We start from the raw sequence: 18,753 nt of genomic DNA, 5'->3' as shown, positions 1-18,753 counted from the left end.
GTTGCAGTGAAGTTCTTGGAACAAATTTTACCCATCCTAAATGAACGCAAAGAAGAGATGAGCGAAGTTGCTAGGAATCTTAAGATTTTGTTTCACAGATGGTGTCGTAAATTGCAAGAACTCGAGCTAAGAAGCACCCCGAACTGTACACATTTAGCTGTCTACTCAGTTCAGCCACCCGAGAGATGTGAAAATACTGGACCAGGGAGACCTAAGTTCAAAATCGAAGAAGACACCCTACTGCAGTTCAGAAAGCTAGGCTTCACTTGGAAAGATATAGCTCGACTCTTACTCGTGTCACGTTGGACTCTATGGCGACGAGTACGAGAGCTTGGTATTGAGAAGAAAATTGGCTTTACTGATATCGAAAATGGGGAGCTTGATTACATTATTCATTCTTTCATGACAGCTCAAGGATGTCTTGTTGGCTACTCGATGGTTCGAGTACCACCCCTTCAGTGCAGAATCCAAGATGGCGGGCATATTTAAGGGAGGAGAGGCTAGAGCAATTTTTGTTGAATGAATATTCGCCAATGTCCGGGAACTTACGTAAGAAGTCTTGAACGAGTATTTAGGTCTTGGTCTTGAACATAAATCGAAGGTTGAAGTTGGATACAAGTTGTTGTTGCATGCCGAATTATATAATGTGTATAGATAAACGAAGGCAGCCTTGAATAGAAATATGTATCATTGAAGTTGAATAGATATGATGTGCTGAACATAAATAACGAAGGTAGAATTTGAACACAATTTTGTAGTTGAATGCAAATATAAGTGTTGAATATGAATAACGAAGGTTGAATTTGAACACAATTTTATTGTTGAATGTAATTATATTTTGTTGAATATAAATATACATGCTGTTGAATTTTGCAACATTTGGCCAACCATATCCCTATGCTCTCTTGATTATATAGAGAGAATGTAAAGTCAACTGTCTTAACTGTATTGAAGCTATTCATTCTTCAGTCATGGAGGGGCGTAGAAAGTGCATCTCGTGCTGTAGTTCATTTTGGCGCCGTCTTAAGAAAGACTTGTTGCTTCCACTAATAATATTGGGCTCAATCCTCGGCTTTGTCATCGGCGTTTTCGTAAGTGGCCCGATCAACAGCATCGAGAATCCCGAGGAAAGGAAAACTGTGCTGATGTTGATCGGTTTTCCTGGTGAACTTTTCATGAATATGCTGAAAATGATCGTTCTACCTCTGATTATTGCAAGTTTAATCAGTGCCTTGGCGTCGCTGGATGCAAAAGCAACGGGTAAAATCGGGCGTCGAGTACTGGTTTTTTATCTTTCCACGACGGTATTTGCTGCAATCGTAGGCCTTATCCTAGTACTGAGTATTGGACCTGGTAAAATGAAGAAAGATTCCAAGGATGGCGATAACGCCGTAAAATACCGAACATTGGATTCATTCCTGGATCTTTTTAGGTAAGACTGCTTCAGAATTGAATTTATTTTACAAACACTTAATTCTTTCTCAGGGCCGTCTGGCTTTGTAAAGAAACACGCAAGGGCACATTTTCTTGGAGGGGAGGGGGGGTTAGAAATTTGGTAAGCAGAGTTCGGTGCAAGATCACAAAAAAAAACCGGATTTTTTAGATTTGTAGTTGTTGCGTGTAACATCGCTTTAATAACGTAGGAATATTTATAAAATTCAAAAGTTCCTCCCATCATAGTCTCCTTTGCAGCCGCTGTTAGTGTAGTCACTTCACGCCCACTCCCGTAAGTAGGAAAGTGAGCGTGCGTGACGACCTTCCAGTGCTGTAGACAAAACACTCGAATTCTTCACTATGGATTCCCGACTTGAGTGGAATCACGTAATGTCAACAAGACGCATGGCTAGGGACGATTAATACATGCATATTGTATAGAACGGTCTGAACCAAGGTGAATGAATGTTAATCGAAGTATTATGATCATTCGGGTGGATGTAGTCCTGAGAAGGACTGTTTGATGTGACTGACGTTTCGACAACCTGAGCGGAAGTCATCTTCAGAGTCAAGTGAAGAATAAAAGTCAGATTGGTCATATTTATACTGCCACGATAACAATAGCCTAATTACATGAAGAAGCGTAATTGGCGGCATGACTTCCGCTCAGGTTGTCGAAACGTCAGTCACATCAAACAGTACTTCTCAGGACTACATCCACCCGGATGATCATAATACTTCGATTAACAATACATGCATCTTAAAGTCAAACCAGGTCATGCGTTCCTATCAAGGTTCAAAGATTCAGTTTATTAGACTATGATGAAACGAACGGTGTAAATTTCAGTCCCGGCCTTTACCTCAAAAAAAACAAAACCAAAATGTTCACTTGTGAAAGGACTTTTTGAACAAAACAATACACCACACAAATAACTTTAAAACGGTAGCTATAATGCTATAATTGTAGAAATAATTTTAGCTTTGCACGAATCTGTGAAGAACGGCCCAGAATTCAAATTTACAACGTTCGTTTCATTAATGTCGGGATTAATGTCAGCTTCAAAGCAAGATGGAAATCAAACTTCGAATAATAAACTGAAACTTTGAAACTTATAGGAACGCATGAGCTGGTTTGACTGTAATCATAATAATGATAATGATATACAATTAATATAGTGCCTATCGAAGACTGCTCTAGTACTTGTAGACAAGAGGGCATGCCCTATTATTTAATCATCATAAGTAGATAAGCGCCCAGTTGTTCAAAGCGCGATTAGTGCTAATCCTGGGTTAACTCTTAATAAGACCTATAGAGTTAATCCTGGATTAGCGCTAATCCAGCCTTGAACAACCCGGCCAAGATATCAAGTTTTAAGGATCAAGTTTTGAGACCATAAAAGTCGTCTTCTTGTAGTGTTGAAAATTTTTTGGCACACTTCTCTTCCTTCCTTCCTTCCTTCCTTCCTTCCTTCCTTCCTTCCTTAACTCATATCACATCATATTATATTTTGTTGTATTTCCTAGGAGTATCTTCCCTAGCAATCTTGTCGCTGCCTGTTTTTCCAAGGTATGATATTTCTACTTTCTGTCCGTAAGTATTGAAAAAATATAAATTGTTGTTTATGCAATTTCTTTGGAAACTTTTCACTTGTGGCTCACCATGGAATATTCCCTTGCCACTTGAATTTTCTCGTATATACTAACTGGCACTCAGTTAGCTCAGTTGGTAAGAGCGTCGGTATGTTGTGCTGGAGATTGTGCTTTAAGCCTCGGCCGGACAAACACTCAGGGTCTTAAAATAACTGAGGAGAAGGTGCTGTCTTTGTAATTACATCTGCAAATGGTTAGACCCTCACGTGGCTCGGATGGCCACGTCAATGGCGGTCCCGTCCCTAATCAACTAGAGACGTTAAAAGAGGACCACGAGTTTATCTGTTGAATTACTGTCAAGTGTTATTCTCTATAAACAAAGTTAATTAATTAATTTAACTCACCTAATTCAGATCCATTGTATAACCGGTATTTTTTCATCAATTTGCTATATATTCCACTATCATTTACAATGTTTTGCTATATTGTGTGCTATGTATTCTTCTCTCTCTAGAGTGTCACTCAGTACTCCTCTACTAATGGAAAATACAACTCCTACAACGCCACCAATAATGTCACGCCTAGCTCTCGTACCACTGTTAAGGTGTTCAATAACGGCACCCATAATATCACCATGGTGACGCGCGAGGTATACCCGCCCAGCCAGACCATCCCAGATGGCTTGAAGACCGTTTCTGGTAGCAACGTACTTGGGATTGCCTTGTTCTGCGTGGTTTTTGGCATCGTGCTGAGTCGTCTAAGGGAGAAAGCACGGCCACTCAAGGACTTTTTCGTTGCTCTGAATGAAGCCACAATGAAAATCGTGTTTTTGATCATGTGGTAAGTAAGAGGTTGACTATGATGCATATTACATGTCATGTCGAGCTAAGTTGACCTCCTTTACCAATCGCAAAGCCAAGAAAGGTCAAACAATCTTATTCAAGATTGGGTAGAGTAGTTTATACAAACCGACTACACTATGTACTGAACTGCTCGCACAACACACCACAGCACAGCACAGGCATCATTATATCACTTATGCTTTTTGGTTGGTATGCAATTTTCACCAAAAAGAAATGATTCATGCTAAATGTTTTCGAAATGCGCGTTGCCTTGATGGTGATTGTTGAAAATGATTGCCAAACCTCACAGTTAGTTTGAAATCCATAAACCAAAACAAATATCTATACTTTTTTTAAATATATCTCAGATATGATTTTCACGGTTTCATTTAATGATTTTAAAAACTAAAATGCAAGCGCTTGCGCAAAAATTTTATCCGTGACGTCATAAGATTAGCTTGACGATATCATGCCTTGCGGGTGTGTTTTCTTGACGTCATCATTGTCGTTCCCAGGTTCGCCCCTGTTGGTATATGCTGTCTAGTGTGTTCGAAGGTTGCCCAGATTAATGACATATCGGCTACGCTAGAGATGATTGGTCTGTTCATGGTGTCCGTTATCTCCTCGTTACTTATTCATGGAATTCTCGTTTTGCCGCTGATGTATTTCCTCTTAACTAGAAAGAACCCGTATAAGTTCATGTTAGGGATGGCAGACGCCTTGGTGACAGCATTTGGCATAAGTTCCAGGTAAGGTATCCTATCCTGAGGTTTGGTTCGGTTTTTTTTAGTTCGGTTAATAAACTAAATCTTTAGGTTCGCAAAAAAATATGCCATGCGCCTCAATTATATTGAGTCCTGAAACAAGCTCTGGGCTGACCTGAGTCAGGGCATGGCTAACTCACAGATAGAACCCTGAAACAACCTCTGGGCTGATCTAAGTCAGGGCACGTCTAACTCAAAGATCGAACCCTGAAACAAGCTCTGGGTTAACCTAAGTCAGGGCACGTCTAACTCACAGATTGGATCGAATCCTGAAACGACCTCTGGGCTGACCTAAGTCAGGGCACGTCTAACTCACATATCGAATCCTGAAACAACCTCAGCGCTGCATTATCTAAGTCAGGACACGAGGGATGAAACCTTGAACATTCGCGTACGGATGAATAATCCTCCGGGGGTAGATTCATTCAACCCTACTGCTCACTTGTGATACCAAGTCTACTAAAGAATAAAACCCGAGACCCCAGAGGTGAGAGCTGGGTGCGCTACCACTATACACCATCCTTGATTCCCGCTGGATCTCACGAAATTCTGTTTGTTCGTTTGTTTGTATCCCCAGTGCGGCAACCCTGCCAACGACTATTCGCTGCGCTATGGAAAACAACCAAATTGATGAAAGAATTGCCAAGTTTGTGCTACCCCTTGGCGCAACAGTCAATATGGATGGTGGAGCCATATTTGAAGCAAACGTTGGCATATTTGTCGCCCAACTCAACGGTGTACCCATCACGCCTGCCTTCATTTTCATAAACATGTAAGTTCTTTGGCGTTGTTGACGCTTATTGATATAGCTCAAATGTATCAGTGCAACAGCGATGCGAAACAAATTTTTCAAGAGTAGTGTTACAGTGCGAATTTCTTTCGCTGTAATTTTCCTAGCGACAAAGACTGATGTCAGTTGCACAGGTAGGTGGAGCATTTTTGGCAAACGTTTCTTTCTTTCTCCCTTTTTTCTACTTAGTTTAAACAATTTTTAGTTTCATTCTCTTAGACCATTTCAATTTACGCATTTCGCCAATCCTATGTTCCCGCTCTTCGGTAGGTGGGTCTAGACGCGTTTTCCGGCGAAGTCCACAATTTTTTTGACGAGTACACCATCCGTCTGAACTCGAGTTCTCCTTTTTTAAAAGGAACAATTTAGATCTTCAATTGAACAGTATAGAGTAATTTCTAATCTTAACAAAGTCAAGTTATTTTTTGAAAATAATAGATTTTGTGATTATATATAGTGCCATGGCAACAGCTCTTTCCGTGGGATCCGCAGGAATCCCATCAGCTGGGTTTATCTTTCCTGTCATCCTGCTGCAGTCGCTTGGGCTTCCTGTGGAAGATCTGGCGCTTATTTTACCAGTGGAATGGCTTCTGTAAGTACCCTAATTTATAAACAGTTATTGGACGAGACTGAGCAAACTATCTCGATTTATAAGCGCAAGGCAATTTTTTCTATGATTCCAAATGATATCTGCATAATTCTTATTTTCTTTCATGCATTTTTCATACCAAAAGTCTCTCGATTTTCAACTCCGAGAATTCGAGCCCCAATGTATGTGCACGCTCAAATTATTATTAGCTAATCACGAGTTGTCTGCACTGCGCATGTCTAAATTGTTGATTGCACACAATAATTATTAAATATTTACAGTCAGGACAATATTTGAAACGAGTCAAAGGTGAATTGTACTGCGCATGCCCAAATCGTTACTTGCGCGGCCAAGTTCAGTTAGGACAACCAATCAGAACTTGTGGTTTAATGGAGGCCAAAAGTCAATTTCCGTTATTCTCTCGGAAGCAAGATTTAGCAAGATTATTGTTTCCACAAGCTAATCATATTCCCTTCGCAATTTAGCGCTTGGCTAACTCTGTAAATTTTCAGTGATCGCTTTCGTACAACGGTCAACGTATGGGGAGACGCTGTTGGTGCTGGAGTTGTCAATCACATGTCACGTGACGACCTATTGGCCTTTGATGCGGAAAAAGTCGAAAATGGCGAAGCTGGAGGAACTGAATTGGACAAGCTGGATCAAAACAACCGCCTTAAAGAGTTTTCTTGCGAAAACACCCTTTTGCAGTATGACAGCATTTTATTACCTACGCCTCAATAATATAAAATGAAAGATTTGGAGTCTTTTGTATAAATAATGCGTGTAATTTATAAATAAGCAAGTCCGTTGATTACCTCTTAACTGGAGCGCCCTTCCGAGGCGCGAGATGCCTCTTCTATCCGCATTGCTAATATTTATTTACATGCAACGTAAACTCGTTCAATCTTCTCCTTCTTCTTTCTCAGCTCAGTCCCAGCTGCAGCTTCGTGTCATAGCCTCCAGCAGGTATTCGTAGAATGATCCTGTTTGTTATTCAGCGCGTTTCACTTTTTACACTCAGTTGCAAAATCATTGTCGGGTTGGAAACATAGAACATAGAAGCCGAAACCGAATTGTATTCTGGGAAATGACATAAGGAACCGGCTGTATCACATAGCTTCGTGAAATAAAGTGTATATGTCACGAAAACATTTCATAATTTAAAATGTATAGTCTGTTAGTAGTGATAAATATATATGAATGAAATTTGTTTAAAAAGCTTATTTCTTGAGATATGTGAGAAAATTAACCCCAATGACGTCATTTTGTTGGCACGTACTCTAGATTGGGTAGTAATGCACTAAATATAAATTGTAGTTCCTATAAAATAACAATGAAAGGCATATTGTGTTCAGCTTCATTTGATAGCTTACGTGTACTACTCTTCCAAAGTTGGGAAACTGAAAAGTGTACTACCTGAAATTAAACCTACGTTCAAACATGCTTCGTGTATTTGCAACTAAATCTGGACAACAAGCTAGCCAATGAAATTTCAGTTAGCTTCATCAAGTGACGGGTGAAAACGAATAGGAGTTATTAGAGTTACACTCTATGTTGCCTTCAAACAATTGTTGTATTTGGGTCAGTTCCTATAGACCCTTACATGTGACATTAAAGCAGCTCAATTTGGAGTATCATGAGAATATTCCTTTTTACAGTTCCATTCAGTGACCACGAATAATAGTTCCTAGCCGAGGCTGGAGTTTCCGCGCATGATAAACTGTAGTTTTGCTATGCTCGGAAATCCCAGCCTCGGCTAGGAACTATTATTCGTAATCAGTGAATGGAACTGTAAAAAGGAGTATTGGAAACCTATTGTTAAGTCCTCCAATTAAATTGAGCTGCATTCCGACGTGCTGCATCCGACCTGGAAAGATTGTTTGAAGGTGATTAGTCACCAAAACTTTTGAGCGTCGAATAGAAATAATTAGAAAGATCTTCTCAATGGAAAGAAAACTGCTTATAAACTCAGTTACCCTGGTTAAAAGAAAGCAAGCAAAGAGCCTGTTGATGGTAAGTATTCAAGCGTTGTACTTTGTAGTATATGTAGGTCCGCATGTTATACACGTATTCACAAGTGACAACACACTCTGAAAGCAGTAGATCTAAAGCTTTAGATAATGAGAGGACAGTGACCAAGAATGCTCGACTTAAACTAAACGAGAGAAACCAAGATAGTTGTTCATTTTGTTCGCCATTTTAAGCACTGACTGACAGGGTCTGTACTTGTAGTTGAGACGTTTTGTTCCCTGCTAGCAGAGTCTCTCATCTTTCTCTCCCTTAAAAGGAAAATATGCTCTGCTAGCAGGGAAGACCTTTTGACAATACTATCTAAACATGTGTATAAGAAGATTGAAATTACTTCAGCCTGAACTAAGTTTATATTTACTCGGCATGATGGCTAAAGGACTAATTGTTTTAGTCAAATCCAGCTAGACGGTTCAATATATAGATGCAAACAAAGTTTTGAATCAAAAATAAAATGTAATGTTTTGATTTTCAAAGCTGGCACTTCGTTACTAGTAGGATATAACTCGCAGCCTAGTAGTAACTTATCTTATCCAATCAGAATGCAGCGTTGTTGATAGACCACAAGTCGGATTTGACTAAATAAATTAGCCTGCCTCCGGCAACTATGACTTATTCTTGGTTTGCAATCAATCCCAAGAGAGCACAATAACAAAAGGGATGTCCGCCATGTTGGAAGATATAACAAAAGAATTCATTGAAAAATCTTTTGTCAAATTCTTCCAACATGGCGGCTATGACGTCTATTGCAAACGAAGAATATTTGTATTCCAAAAATGGTTTGGAAATTTTCCTTTAAAAAATGCAAATTGTCTTCATATAAAAACGGAGCATTGTTCCTACTCTAAAATATCTAGATCATTTTTGAATCTTCCCCGTCGATATGAAGCGGATATTTCGAATGATCAATGTTCTTTGCCACGTTCGCAGATGACATTGATTACAAATGAAAGACGAACAATTTTTTTTTTCAAAACATTTATTTCCCATGCATTTATTATAATTACAAGACAGACAAAACCATATAAATATATTCGTGCAATTTTAAACGAAGGTCAGTAAAAATAAATCGGTTTGTATGAGTATCATATTGGCATGTTGCTCTCGATTCTTGTTTTGCGAGTCAAAAGAAAGTCAATAGACAAAGACACAGCGTTCCGTGTTAGTAGTGTTAACAAAAAAGATGAGACCTTTTTTGTCAAATACCACCAACATGGCGGCGATGACGTAACTTGCAAAGACAGAATTGGCCAAAAAGCATTAAAATATTCTTATCCAATCCTAATCCTGAATCGAGATGACGTCAATAAAAACACTCAAATGAGGATTATTCATTGCAATGACGTCACACACGCCAATGCTTGTGTGTATCGCTTCTTTTTTTACCACTCATACAAAACTTTGTAAAGAAGTCGGTAAATCTATGTACAAAATGCTTCCGAGAGGTCGTATTAAGGGAAGAAGTCCGAGTTTCTGCTAGCGTAACGAACACTTATAATTATATAGATTTCTTGCAGGTCAAAATATAGCTTTTCCACATTATATATATTTAAATCACAGCGAACAAACCCATCAGTCCTTCTATGAAACCGTGTGAAATTAAAATGTTTCAATTCCCCTCCTCGATTTATTTTGGGTCTTCTTTTCAAAATAAAGCCCCACAATTCTTTGCGGTACAAATTTGTTACCAGTCTTTCTCAGAATTTGGACAAGGCGATTAGTCGCCAGTCCATCTGCGTGTCACAAAAGTATTCTCGTTTCCAGACCCTACTCATTAGCCAAATCGTATAATTTTAAACCTTCGAGTTGGCTAATAATTAGGGTTTGGGATTAAGAATAGTCACAAAAGATTAATGGTTCATGTTATAGTAATAGAAAACTAAACTTAAAACAATGTCGTACTAAACAAATAATCGTATTAGAGTGATCTTACTTAACCCGTGAAACGAATTAGTGACGAAGGCTGCGGTCAAACGTCGAACTTCACATGAGCCGCACGCATTTAGGTTAGGCTCATGTGAAGTTCGACGTTTGACTTTAGTCTTAGGCTCAGGTCAAACGTCGAACTTTACATGAGCCGAATCTAATTGCAACAATGGATAACAAGGCGGTCTTCTTTGATGTAATTAGGTTCGGCTCATGTGAAGTTCGACGTTTGACTTTAGTCTAACGGTCCAAGTAAAACAAATGAAAATAATGAAAATTGACTATTCTTTCATGGGCGAAGAAAAATCACTTTAAAAGAGATTTGTTAATATTTTATAATGCTAAATCCACTGCTTGAAATACTATATAGCTTACTATCCAGCATCGCCATTAATAATTTTTCGCCTTAAGAACTGTTTGCTTGCCAATCTCGTACCCAGAGCCTGCGTTTCTTCTGGCTTGCGGCGAAGAACTAGGGCTCTGGCATAATCCATATTTTGGCGCATTCGCAATTTTTGAAAAATTGGATATAAACGATCAAAATAAGCAAAGTAAAAATTAAATCGAAGTAAAAATCAAAGTAAAAATCATAGTAAAAATTAAAAATCGGAAAAAAATATTTATAATTTTTCGCAAGCTTTTGAACGCGTGCGCTGTAAATACCGGAAGTCCAAGAAATCCTGGTCTCAAAAAATAAATTATGCCAGAGCCCTCGTTCTTCACCGCAGGCCCAAAAAAAACGCAGGCTCTGGGTACGAGATTGTTTACTTGCATGAAATAGAGGTGTATTGCACATGCTCGGCGTTCGACCAATGACTGAACAAACCGAAAAATTAGATGAATTTAAACTTGCCTTCAAACACAACGGGAAATATCTTCATCATAAAAGAAATCAGGCGGATAAAAATCACGAGATTCAAAATTCAAATTTTGAAATGTCACGCTTACATCACCTTCCCGACGATTTTCCGAGCATGTGCTATATATATTTTATATAATATCTCATCCACCATCCAGCAACTCCCAAGTAAGGTTAATTTAGAGTACAAAAAAACTGTTTTTACTAAAGCCGAATTGGAAATTGCTATACGGGCCACCTTTCGTTAGGGCCGCGTTTTCTGCTAGTAGAGTCTCCCTCGTTGGCGATTCTTGGCAGAGAAAACAGCCTGTACCGGCAGAGTCTTTGCCAAGATTCGCCGAGGGAGACTCTGCTAGCAGGGAATGGTTGACTATTAGCCTCCTTCGTCTTTTGGACTTTGGCTATTCTTTCCCGTCAAGCATTTGGTTCCTTTGCTGCAGTCATTAAAAATTTCCATTTTGTTTTGCATAATAATTTACATGCCTTTCAACAATTCTTGGTCATCAAAGCCAACGGAGAAACTATAAAAATTTACCTATATCTAAAACAAAATTACTTAACATAAAACAAAAAGCCATTTAGTTTTACCTATTCTTATACTAATTACTTAATATTAAAACTATGAAAGCAATACATCACAAAACCCCGAAGTGAAGAGAAGAACCCATTGTATTCTGGGATGGATTTAGACGTTCTCTGCATCCGGGTCTTTGGAACGATAGCGCTCTCCAAGTTCAAGTGTGTGTCCTTCGTCAGCGGCCACGTGGTCCATCATCATGATGTCATCACGTGATAGATGCTCGACGATTCCTGAACCATAAGCGTCACCCATGACGTTGACGATCGTGCGGAAACGGTCACTATGGGAAGGAGAATTATGAGAATGGTTTAGTCGAGTAATTTCAGTGCATCATTTGCCAAAAACCTTGCCCTATCCTTCCCCCCAAAAGTCGTCCTGGGTTTTCAAGGGCTATAAAGAAAGACTAGATATATACTCACATGAACCAGTCGACTGACCATATAAGGGCAATGTCATCAGTTGGGAGTCCTACGGCTTGCAAGACGATCAACATGGTAACCAGGCCTGCTGATGGGATACCAGCCGCTCCTATGGCTGCAGCAGTGGCCGTGAGACTAAAAAGAAACATTTTAAATCTTATTAATGAAAACTTGTAGTTGAATGGTTGTCATCATATATTGGTCTAATTAAATGAAAACGTCTAATGGTGTTGTCAGTCTTTGAATATTATACATTGTAATATGTTATGTATTCACCATTTTCCATACATCGGTTCACTGGTCAAACACAAAGCATTCAGTCGAGGTTGCAGGGTTCACATTTGAATAATCCTTTGAAAGTACCTTGGCGCCTCGCTTGAGCGCTTTGTGTTTGACCAGTGAACCAATGTATGGAAAATGGTGAATGCAGTCTTCTCTCGGTAATCGGGAGGAGACTTGCTATCTAATTGTCATTAGTCTTTCTCATCAAAACTACGTAAAGCAGACTGACAACTACCTATGATCTTGGGCGTAATGTTTTCCCATTTCATATCACGTGTGATAGCTTGCCTTGAGAATATCTCACCTCCTTTTGTTAATCACATGGGAATTAATGAACTGTTAAACTAAGTAAGAAATGGGGGGGGGGGGGGGGGGTCAAGAGAATGGAATGTAGTCCATAAATTATCGTGCCGAAAGTAAAAGATCTACCGTGACGATTTTAGAAAATTATTAGTATTTTTTTTCCTCCATAGGAACTACTTACACAGTAGTGATGATTTCGCTGGCACTCAGATCCATTCCATTCATCTGTGCGATCCATAAACAGCTGATGCCTTCATAAAGAGCAGTCCCATCCATATTAACTGTCGCACCCAGAGGTAACACAAAACGAACCACACGCTTGTCAACAAAGTTTTTTTCTTCGCAGCAATGCATTGTGGTTGGAAGAGTTGCTGAACTAAAATGAGGAGAAAAAAGGTGTGTTAATAGCAGTAATTAATATTCAAGGTCATGGAAGCCACGAGGCTTGTCACATGCATTGCCATTCTTATTACGCATGCTCGTATTTTCTCGTTCCCAAAGTCTATATTTCTCGTGTTGGTTAGGTGACCCAGAGAAAAGTAGGCGCTTCAAACGTGATTGCGGGTATACATAGTAAGAATAACATGACTCTTGGACTGTAGGCGAGTGTTGTGTCCGCGTACGTTCAAAAACTAGCAGATAGTTGGTGTTTTGTTTCTTATGGGTTGCCTGTGGTGTGTAACGCACTTTCTAGTGAGTGTTTACTAGAGAGTGCGTTACCAACGGTTATTGATTTGAATTTAATTGGCTATCAGTTTAACAGCGCCGATCTAATTACAGCGCAGATCTCATTACAGCTTTATGTAATAGGAAATCGATCACAACACAGGAAACCCACAAAGAGCAAAGTTAATTTTCTAAAATTTTCTAAATTTTCTAGGTTTCCCTGTGCTAATGGTCGATCGTACTGTAGTAAAGTTTGAAAAAAAATCAATTTCCTTTTTAAAAAAATAGCGTTCTTTTTACCTTGAGTCGGTACCAAAAGCAGTTATAATGGCATCACGCATGTTGAACATGAACTTGTACGGATTTTTACGGGTAAAGATGAAATAAATTAAAGGTAGCAAAATAAGCCCGTGAATGGCTAGAGCAGAGATGGACGTGACCATGAACATGCCAAGAGCAGCAAATGAGCTTGGGATGTCTTTCATCGCGACAAGATTTTTCGCTATCAAGCTGCATATACCAATGGGAGAGAGCCTGGGGAAAAAGATTGAATACGTTACTGAGCATGCGTGTAAACGAGATTATATATCCAAAGTCGAGCTCCAAAGTCTGCGTTTTTTATGGACAGCAGTGAAAAATGAGTCAGAGTTGTTTTGAGGACTTTGAAAGACAACTGAAGTAAAAATTCCCTTCTATTATCTTAAAGCACAAATTTATCATGCGGATTTCAAATTGTAAAAAAAAATTCTTCAAATCATAGACCGCGGAGAGTTTTTACACCAAAACAATTCCGATTTACTCAGAACCAATGAGAGCGCAAGAAGACGCACGTGGAAACCATCAAGTGTCACGACACCGCAATATTACCGCCAAAACTTACCACATGACTATGGTAATCATCTGCATGATAACTTCATTCATAGCCTCTAGTACTAATTTCAGGGGGGTGCCACGGTCTCCTAATCGTCCAAGCACTATACCGAATACAATAGAGAACACGACAATCCCCAGTACATTCAAGCCAGGTTTAGGAGTAAGACCACTGGGCACGGTATCCGAAGGAGGGTAGATTTCTACTTTTTCTGTTGTAACGTTCGTGGTGGCGTTAGAGAATACGGTTTTCCCGGTAACTGTATTGTTTTTGCTGCGGTCTATAGTATGATTTACGTAGGTGTACTTCCCGGGCTCTGTCTTGTATTTGGTTGTTTTCTAAACGAAAATAAACGTACAAAATTTAATACGGCAACAAGACAGGCGTGGATGACACCACAGAGAACCCGCTAAGGCAGTTGCTGAGCTTCAGTTGGCCTTAACTTTTAAAGTTTGGCCAAATTTGTTTTACATATGTGACGGCACTATATTTCAAATGCCGCGACAGCGCGAGTTCGTTGAGTTAACGCAAAGGAATGAGAACGGAGAGTAACTTTACAAAACAATTTATTGAATCGCATGACTGAATAATTTTAACTAATACAACTTGAAATCGTAAATATCACACGCTAGGAAAATAAATATCACTAAGTAACCAATACCAATCACACATACTAAGCGATGAAATATAGGATATCACACTTCTAAATTAACTCACTATTTTGGTTACACTCCACACTCGGTAACAAGAGAAGAGGTGCACTCATACCTTATAAAGTTGTTGGAAGCGTACCAAGTTGTTGTAGCATTCGGGTTCCCGACTAACACACCAAACTAGCGTGGTAACTCTCCTTTTATAGTCCAAGGATCTTGAAGGACAGCTGCCAGTCTAGCTCAGTTTTATCTTAACAACCAGTATGTCGTGCACCCCCCTTACTTAGCCTAGTTGGTAACTATGCAGTGAGAAATCTTAGTTTTCTTACCACTTCGTAATGAAGCACATAAAAACGTACATACTCCTAAAAAGACTAACTCTTTGTTTACCATCTTATGAAAAGAAATCAAACTTTAACTCAATTTGGTACGGGAATAACTTAGTTAGAATTTCCGAAATGGTAAACAGAAAATATCGTAAACAAGTCATAACCTAAGCTAAAATATTAAAATGATATTTAAGGACAACCCAGATTTAAGCGTCTGTGGCAACCGCGTATCCAACAAAACTAAACTAATTTCTAAAGAGATCGTAGGTTAATGAAGATTTAGCGCTAATGAGCACATGGCTAAACAATACGCGAACTAACCCGAATATTCCCGTGAGATCGTTATAATCGGAACCGATTTGTTAGCGCATTGTTTCAGCCATGCACAATCTATTGCTGCGGATTAACTCGTTATTCTTTGTAGTAAGAAAAGACTTCCTAAAGTTACTATAACTTTTATCCTGCTATTATGACCAACTGGGCTTGAATTTGACTTATTGACTAAATTGAATTAAATATTGAACGGTTGAGCTAATCATTAACTCGGCTAAAATTCTCTGTCGTCACACATATGTGGATGTTGGAGTGATACAAAATAAGCCGTAATATATTTTTGAAATGTGAAATAGCCATTTTCTTAATTTCGTGAAACGTGATTTCGCAGTTTTTATTTTTGTTTATTTATTCATTATTATTATTATTATTATTATTTTTTTGAAACGTGAAATAGCCATTCCCTTAGTTTGTGAACGGTGATTTGACCGTTTTTATTTTCCGTGAAACGTAATTCTCAACATTCCTTTCCCCCTCCCCCCTCCCCCTCCCCCACCGTGAAACGCTTGTCTGCATCAAGAGAATATTAAGTTCATATTTTCTTGTCTGCATTCGGCGATGCCACGACGGGTAGTGTGATATTTTCCCGCCATTTTGTTTTCATTTTTTTCTTCCTTGATCCGTTGCATTCCTGGAGTCTTACCTGTATCATCATTGCTTCAACGATGTTGTTTGGGAAACACATTCTGTTGATAAGAAAGAACAAACATCAAATATTTAAATATTTCTGTGTCAACGAAGGGGCTTCTCACAACATAGCATTTAGCTCTAATACAAGCGTCAACAATTTTCCCGCGCTTCAACCTGTAAATTTGATACAACAAAAATATTCGACTGCATCAAAAAAGAAAACCATTTGAATGTCACAGTATAATCGTAGATTTTCCATAAAGTATATATCAAAAGATCAGTTTAATAGCTTCCTTAGACTACATAATGTAATATTTGGGGATTTAAAAAAACATTTTTTTGAGGCATGAAGCCTGGAAACTTGACAGCTGATCTATGTTTGCAAGCATCTTCGAAACAATACATGTAATCCACGCGAAGTTTAGTAAACGTCAGGGGTGAGGCTTAAAAGCACTACGAGAACTACGGGATGCTATAATACGTAAATATAATACGCTATCAAGGAAGGAGAAACTGAGAAAACATAAAAAATATAAAAACACGCTAGGCAAGATACGTTTTGTTGGGGGACGGTTGGGGCTTCACAAGGTGGGTTATCAGTATAAAAATTGAATTGTTAACAATAGGGTCATGAATTTCTTACTGAATGAAAAGAAGAGGGCTACAACCATTTCATAAAAGTTTTCCCCGAGCCCTCCTCTCCCCTCCCACCAATGAAAGAGTATCTTTCCATACTGCAGAGAAAAGCACCGAAAGTTCCAAAACACTATTTAAAAAAAATGCAAAATGACGAAGATAGCATGCACACTAATATTCCTGTATAGTTTTAAACGGATAACTTAATTTGACGAGACAAATTCTCCGAGAATTATCATCAATAATTTGCTCTGAGGCTTTGAGGTTTATTTGTACACAATAGTTTACTAGCGTAGCACGTGGGAGCTGTTCAAAACAACGTTGTTGAAAAATCAAACAATAGAAGAAAACAAAAACAGCTTTGTGGGAGCAGTTCCAGCAAAATAAAATGTAGAGGAGAGAGAGAAAAAACACTAGTTACACTGCGTGCTTATGCTCAACTTTATTGTTCAACGTTATTTCAGATGCATTAAAAATGCTTAAATGCGCTGAAACTCTTCTAGACTTCCGCTAAGGAAAACAATCTTCCTGTGAGTCCGTTTTGAAGAACGTCAACTAACTGAGTCATCCCATGAGTTCATCAGGTCACCATACCAGTCTAACAGACAAACTACTTCACAGAAATTGTACCAAATGTACCTTCATGATCATACAACGATAAAAAATGGTCACAGTCTACAATATAAAAAAGATGTTTAAGAAAACTAAAACAACGCTACTAAACACACAATGTTTGCAAATGGTGTGCTTGTATTTGGGCAAAATTTCCTGAAAAAGTACACAAAGTGAATAATTCATTTTCAAAAAAATTCAAACAATTCGTGTTTCTCATTGCTACCATACGATTCATGATAATGATGTCAACATTACGTAAGCAATGAGTGCGTAGTTCTAAAACCCTGTTTGCGAAATGATATGCCACTTGTCCAATTCCATCTTTTATAACTGAAGCATTTTAGTTGAGAACAGAACAATTATATTTAGACTTTTTCGCTAATTCGATAACAAAATCGAAAATCTAGTTTTATGTTTTATCCAAGCTAAGTAGGCCGGCATTTTCAAGAAACACTAAGATTCGATTATAAAATAAAATAAAATAAATATAATTAGAATAAATAAATAGTTTACGCGGTTGAAAAAGAAGCTGATCACTCTTGGCCCTTTTGTTTTTTAACAATAAAACATGTGCAAGCTATAGTTCTGATTTTGCCCAACTTTTCTTTCTTTCTGTCTCTCTCTCTCTCTCTCTTTCTCCCTTATGCGAAATCGTAAATCAGAATTTAATATTCACATCTGACTATTTTACGATGCACGTTTACTGCTCTATATTCGTTCCGTACAAGTAAAAAAGCGGTCGCGGTCCAATATTGAAATAGACAAAGCATAACAAAAGTTAAAAGCCAAAAACGGTCATGTTTTGCTGAATTCTTCTTACCTGATTAAATCTAAGAAAGAATCAATATTCCTTCGCGGACCAACTTTGTCTGGTGTCACATCTTGGTTCGGTCGATGCTTTCCGGGTTGAATGAGAGAAACTAAAGCAATCCCTAACAACACGGCAAGAAGTGTTGTACTTAGGTAATACAGTACAGTTCGTCTTCCAATTCTACCGGTTGCATTAGCATCCAGAACACAGAGGGCACATATCATGCTTAGCATTATGAGAGGAAGAATCAACATTTTTAACATCGCAATGAACAACTCGCCGATAAATCCAATAAGCATAATGGCCGTAGCTCGATCTTCTGGGGCTTTTATTTCGTTGACAGGTTTGTTGGCCAGAACACCGATTATAAAACCAACTATTACTCCTAGTACGATTAGAATCATCAGAACATCTTTACGGCATCGGCCACAGAATACTCTACAACAAGATCCACAGCGATTTCCGCCAAATTGAATTCCCCTTCCTCTGGCCATTTCTACGTTTGTAGATAAGAAGCGGATTCTTAGAAAGTCGAGTCTCTTTTGGATCAACGATGCGATTCAGATGTTCGCTGGTTTCAGACTTGAACGACTTCAAATTACAACGACTTAGTGTGAGAGAGAACAAAGCTAGAGAACAGATCTAGAGAACAGAACTAGATCGCAGCGTGAGAACCGAAACCACGTTTTCACTTTAGTAAACAACAACTCGAGTAAACCGAGTCAAAGGAGTAGTAAGCTTACGTACTATAAACAGTGTTACGCGTCGTTGCGTTACAACGTCTGTGCGGGGGGCACAGCTGT

At 38.7% G+C, this 18,753-nt stretch overlaps 2 protein-coding genes across 2 annotated transcripts; one reads left to right on the top strand and one right to left on the bottom strand.

The window, feature by feature from the left end:
• Positions 1 to 861: 861 nt before the first annotated feature.
• Positions 862 to 7,451, top strand: LOC116291700 (excitatory amino acid transporter). Its single transcript, XM_031698909.2, has 7 exons — positions 862 to 1,432; positions 2,959 to 3,001; positions 3,539 to 3,864; positions 4,382 to 4,615; positions 5,208 to 5,402; positions 5,878 to 6,012; positions 6,522 to 7,451. Exons 1-7 carry the CDS (start codon positions 972 to 974, stop codon positions 6,748 to 6,750), a joined length of 1,623 nt encoding a protein of 540 aa, XP_031554769.1. The 5' UTR covers positions 862 to 971; the 3' UTR covers positions 6,751 to 7,451.
• A 733-nt stretch (positions 7,452 to 8,184) lies between these two features.
• Positions 8,185 to 18,693, bottom strand: LOC116291702 (excitatory amino acid transporter 3). Its single transcript, XM_031698912.2, has 7 exons — positions 17,960 to 18,693; positions 15,902 to 15,944; positions 13,953 to 14,281; positions 13,373 to 13,606; positions 12,588 to 12,782; positions 11,822 to 11,956; positions 8,185 to 11,682 (listed from the first exon to the last, which is right to left on the bottom strand). Exons 1-7 carry the CDS (start codon positions 18,442 to 18,444, stop codon positions 11,508 to 11,510), a joined length of 1,596 nt encoding a protein of 531 aa, XP_031554772.1. The 5' UTR covers positions 18,445 to 18,693; the 3' UTR covers positions 8,185 to 11,507.
• Positions 18,694 to 18,753: the final 60 nt, after the last annotated feature.

The sequence above is a fragment of the Actinia tenebrosa genome, unplaced genomic scaffold (genome assembly GCF_029948245.1).
Source record: "Actinia tenebrosa isolate PJP-AT-01 unplaced genomic scaffold, QUT_ActTen_1.0 PGA_scaffold0__85_contigs__length_37466705, whole genome shotgun sequence".
NCBI lineage: Eukaryota > Metazoa > Cnidaria > Anthozoa > Actiniaria > Actiniidae > Actinia > Actinia tenebrosa.
Note: the sequence above shows the minus strand (reverse complement) of the source record. Positions and strands in the feature narration are given on the sequence as shown.

Bases quoted from the DNA above. Each gene is read 5' to 3' on its own strand.
- LOC116291700 (XM_031698909.2), top strand. From the start codon at position 972: ATGGAGGGGCGTAGAAAGTGCATCTCGTGCTGTAGTTCATTTTGGCGC. The intron at 5,403-5,877 runs GTAAGTTCTTTG...GATTATATATAG, and splicing joins GCCTTCATTTTCATAAACAT to TGCCATGGCAACAGCTCTTT. The intron at 6,013-6,521 runs GTAAGTACCCTA...GTAAATTTTCAG, and splicing joins TTACCAGTGGAATGGCTTCT to TGATCGCTTTCGTACAACGG.
- LOC116291702 (XM_031698912.2), bottom strand. From the start codon at position 18,444: ATGGCCAGAGGAAGGGGAATTCAATTTGGCGGAAATCGCTGTGGATCT. The intron at 12,783-13,372 runs GTAAAAAGAACG...TCCTCATTTTAG, and splicing joins GCTTTTGGTACCGACTCAAG to TTCAGCAACTCTTCCAACCA. The intron at 11,957-12,587 runs GTAAGTAGTTCC...GTTTCTTTTTAG, and splicing joins AGCGAAATCATCACTACTGT to TCTCACGGCCACTGCTGCAG.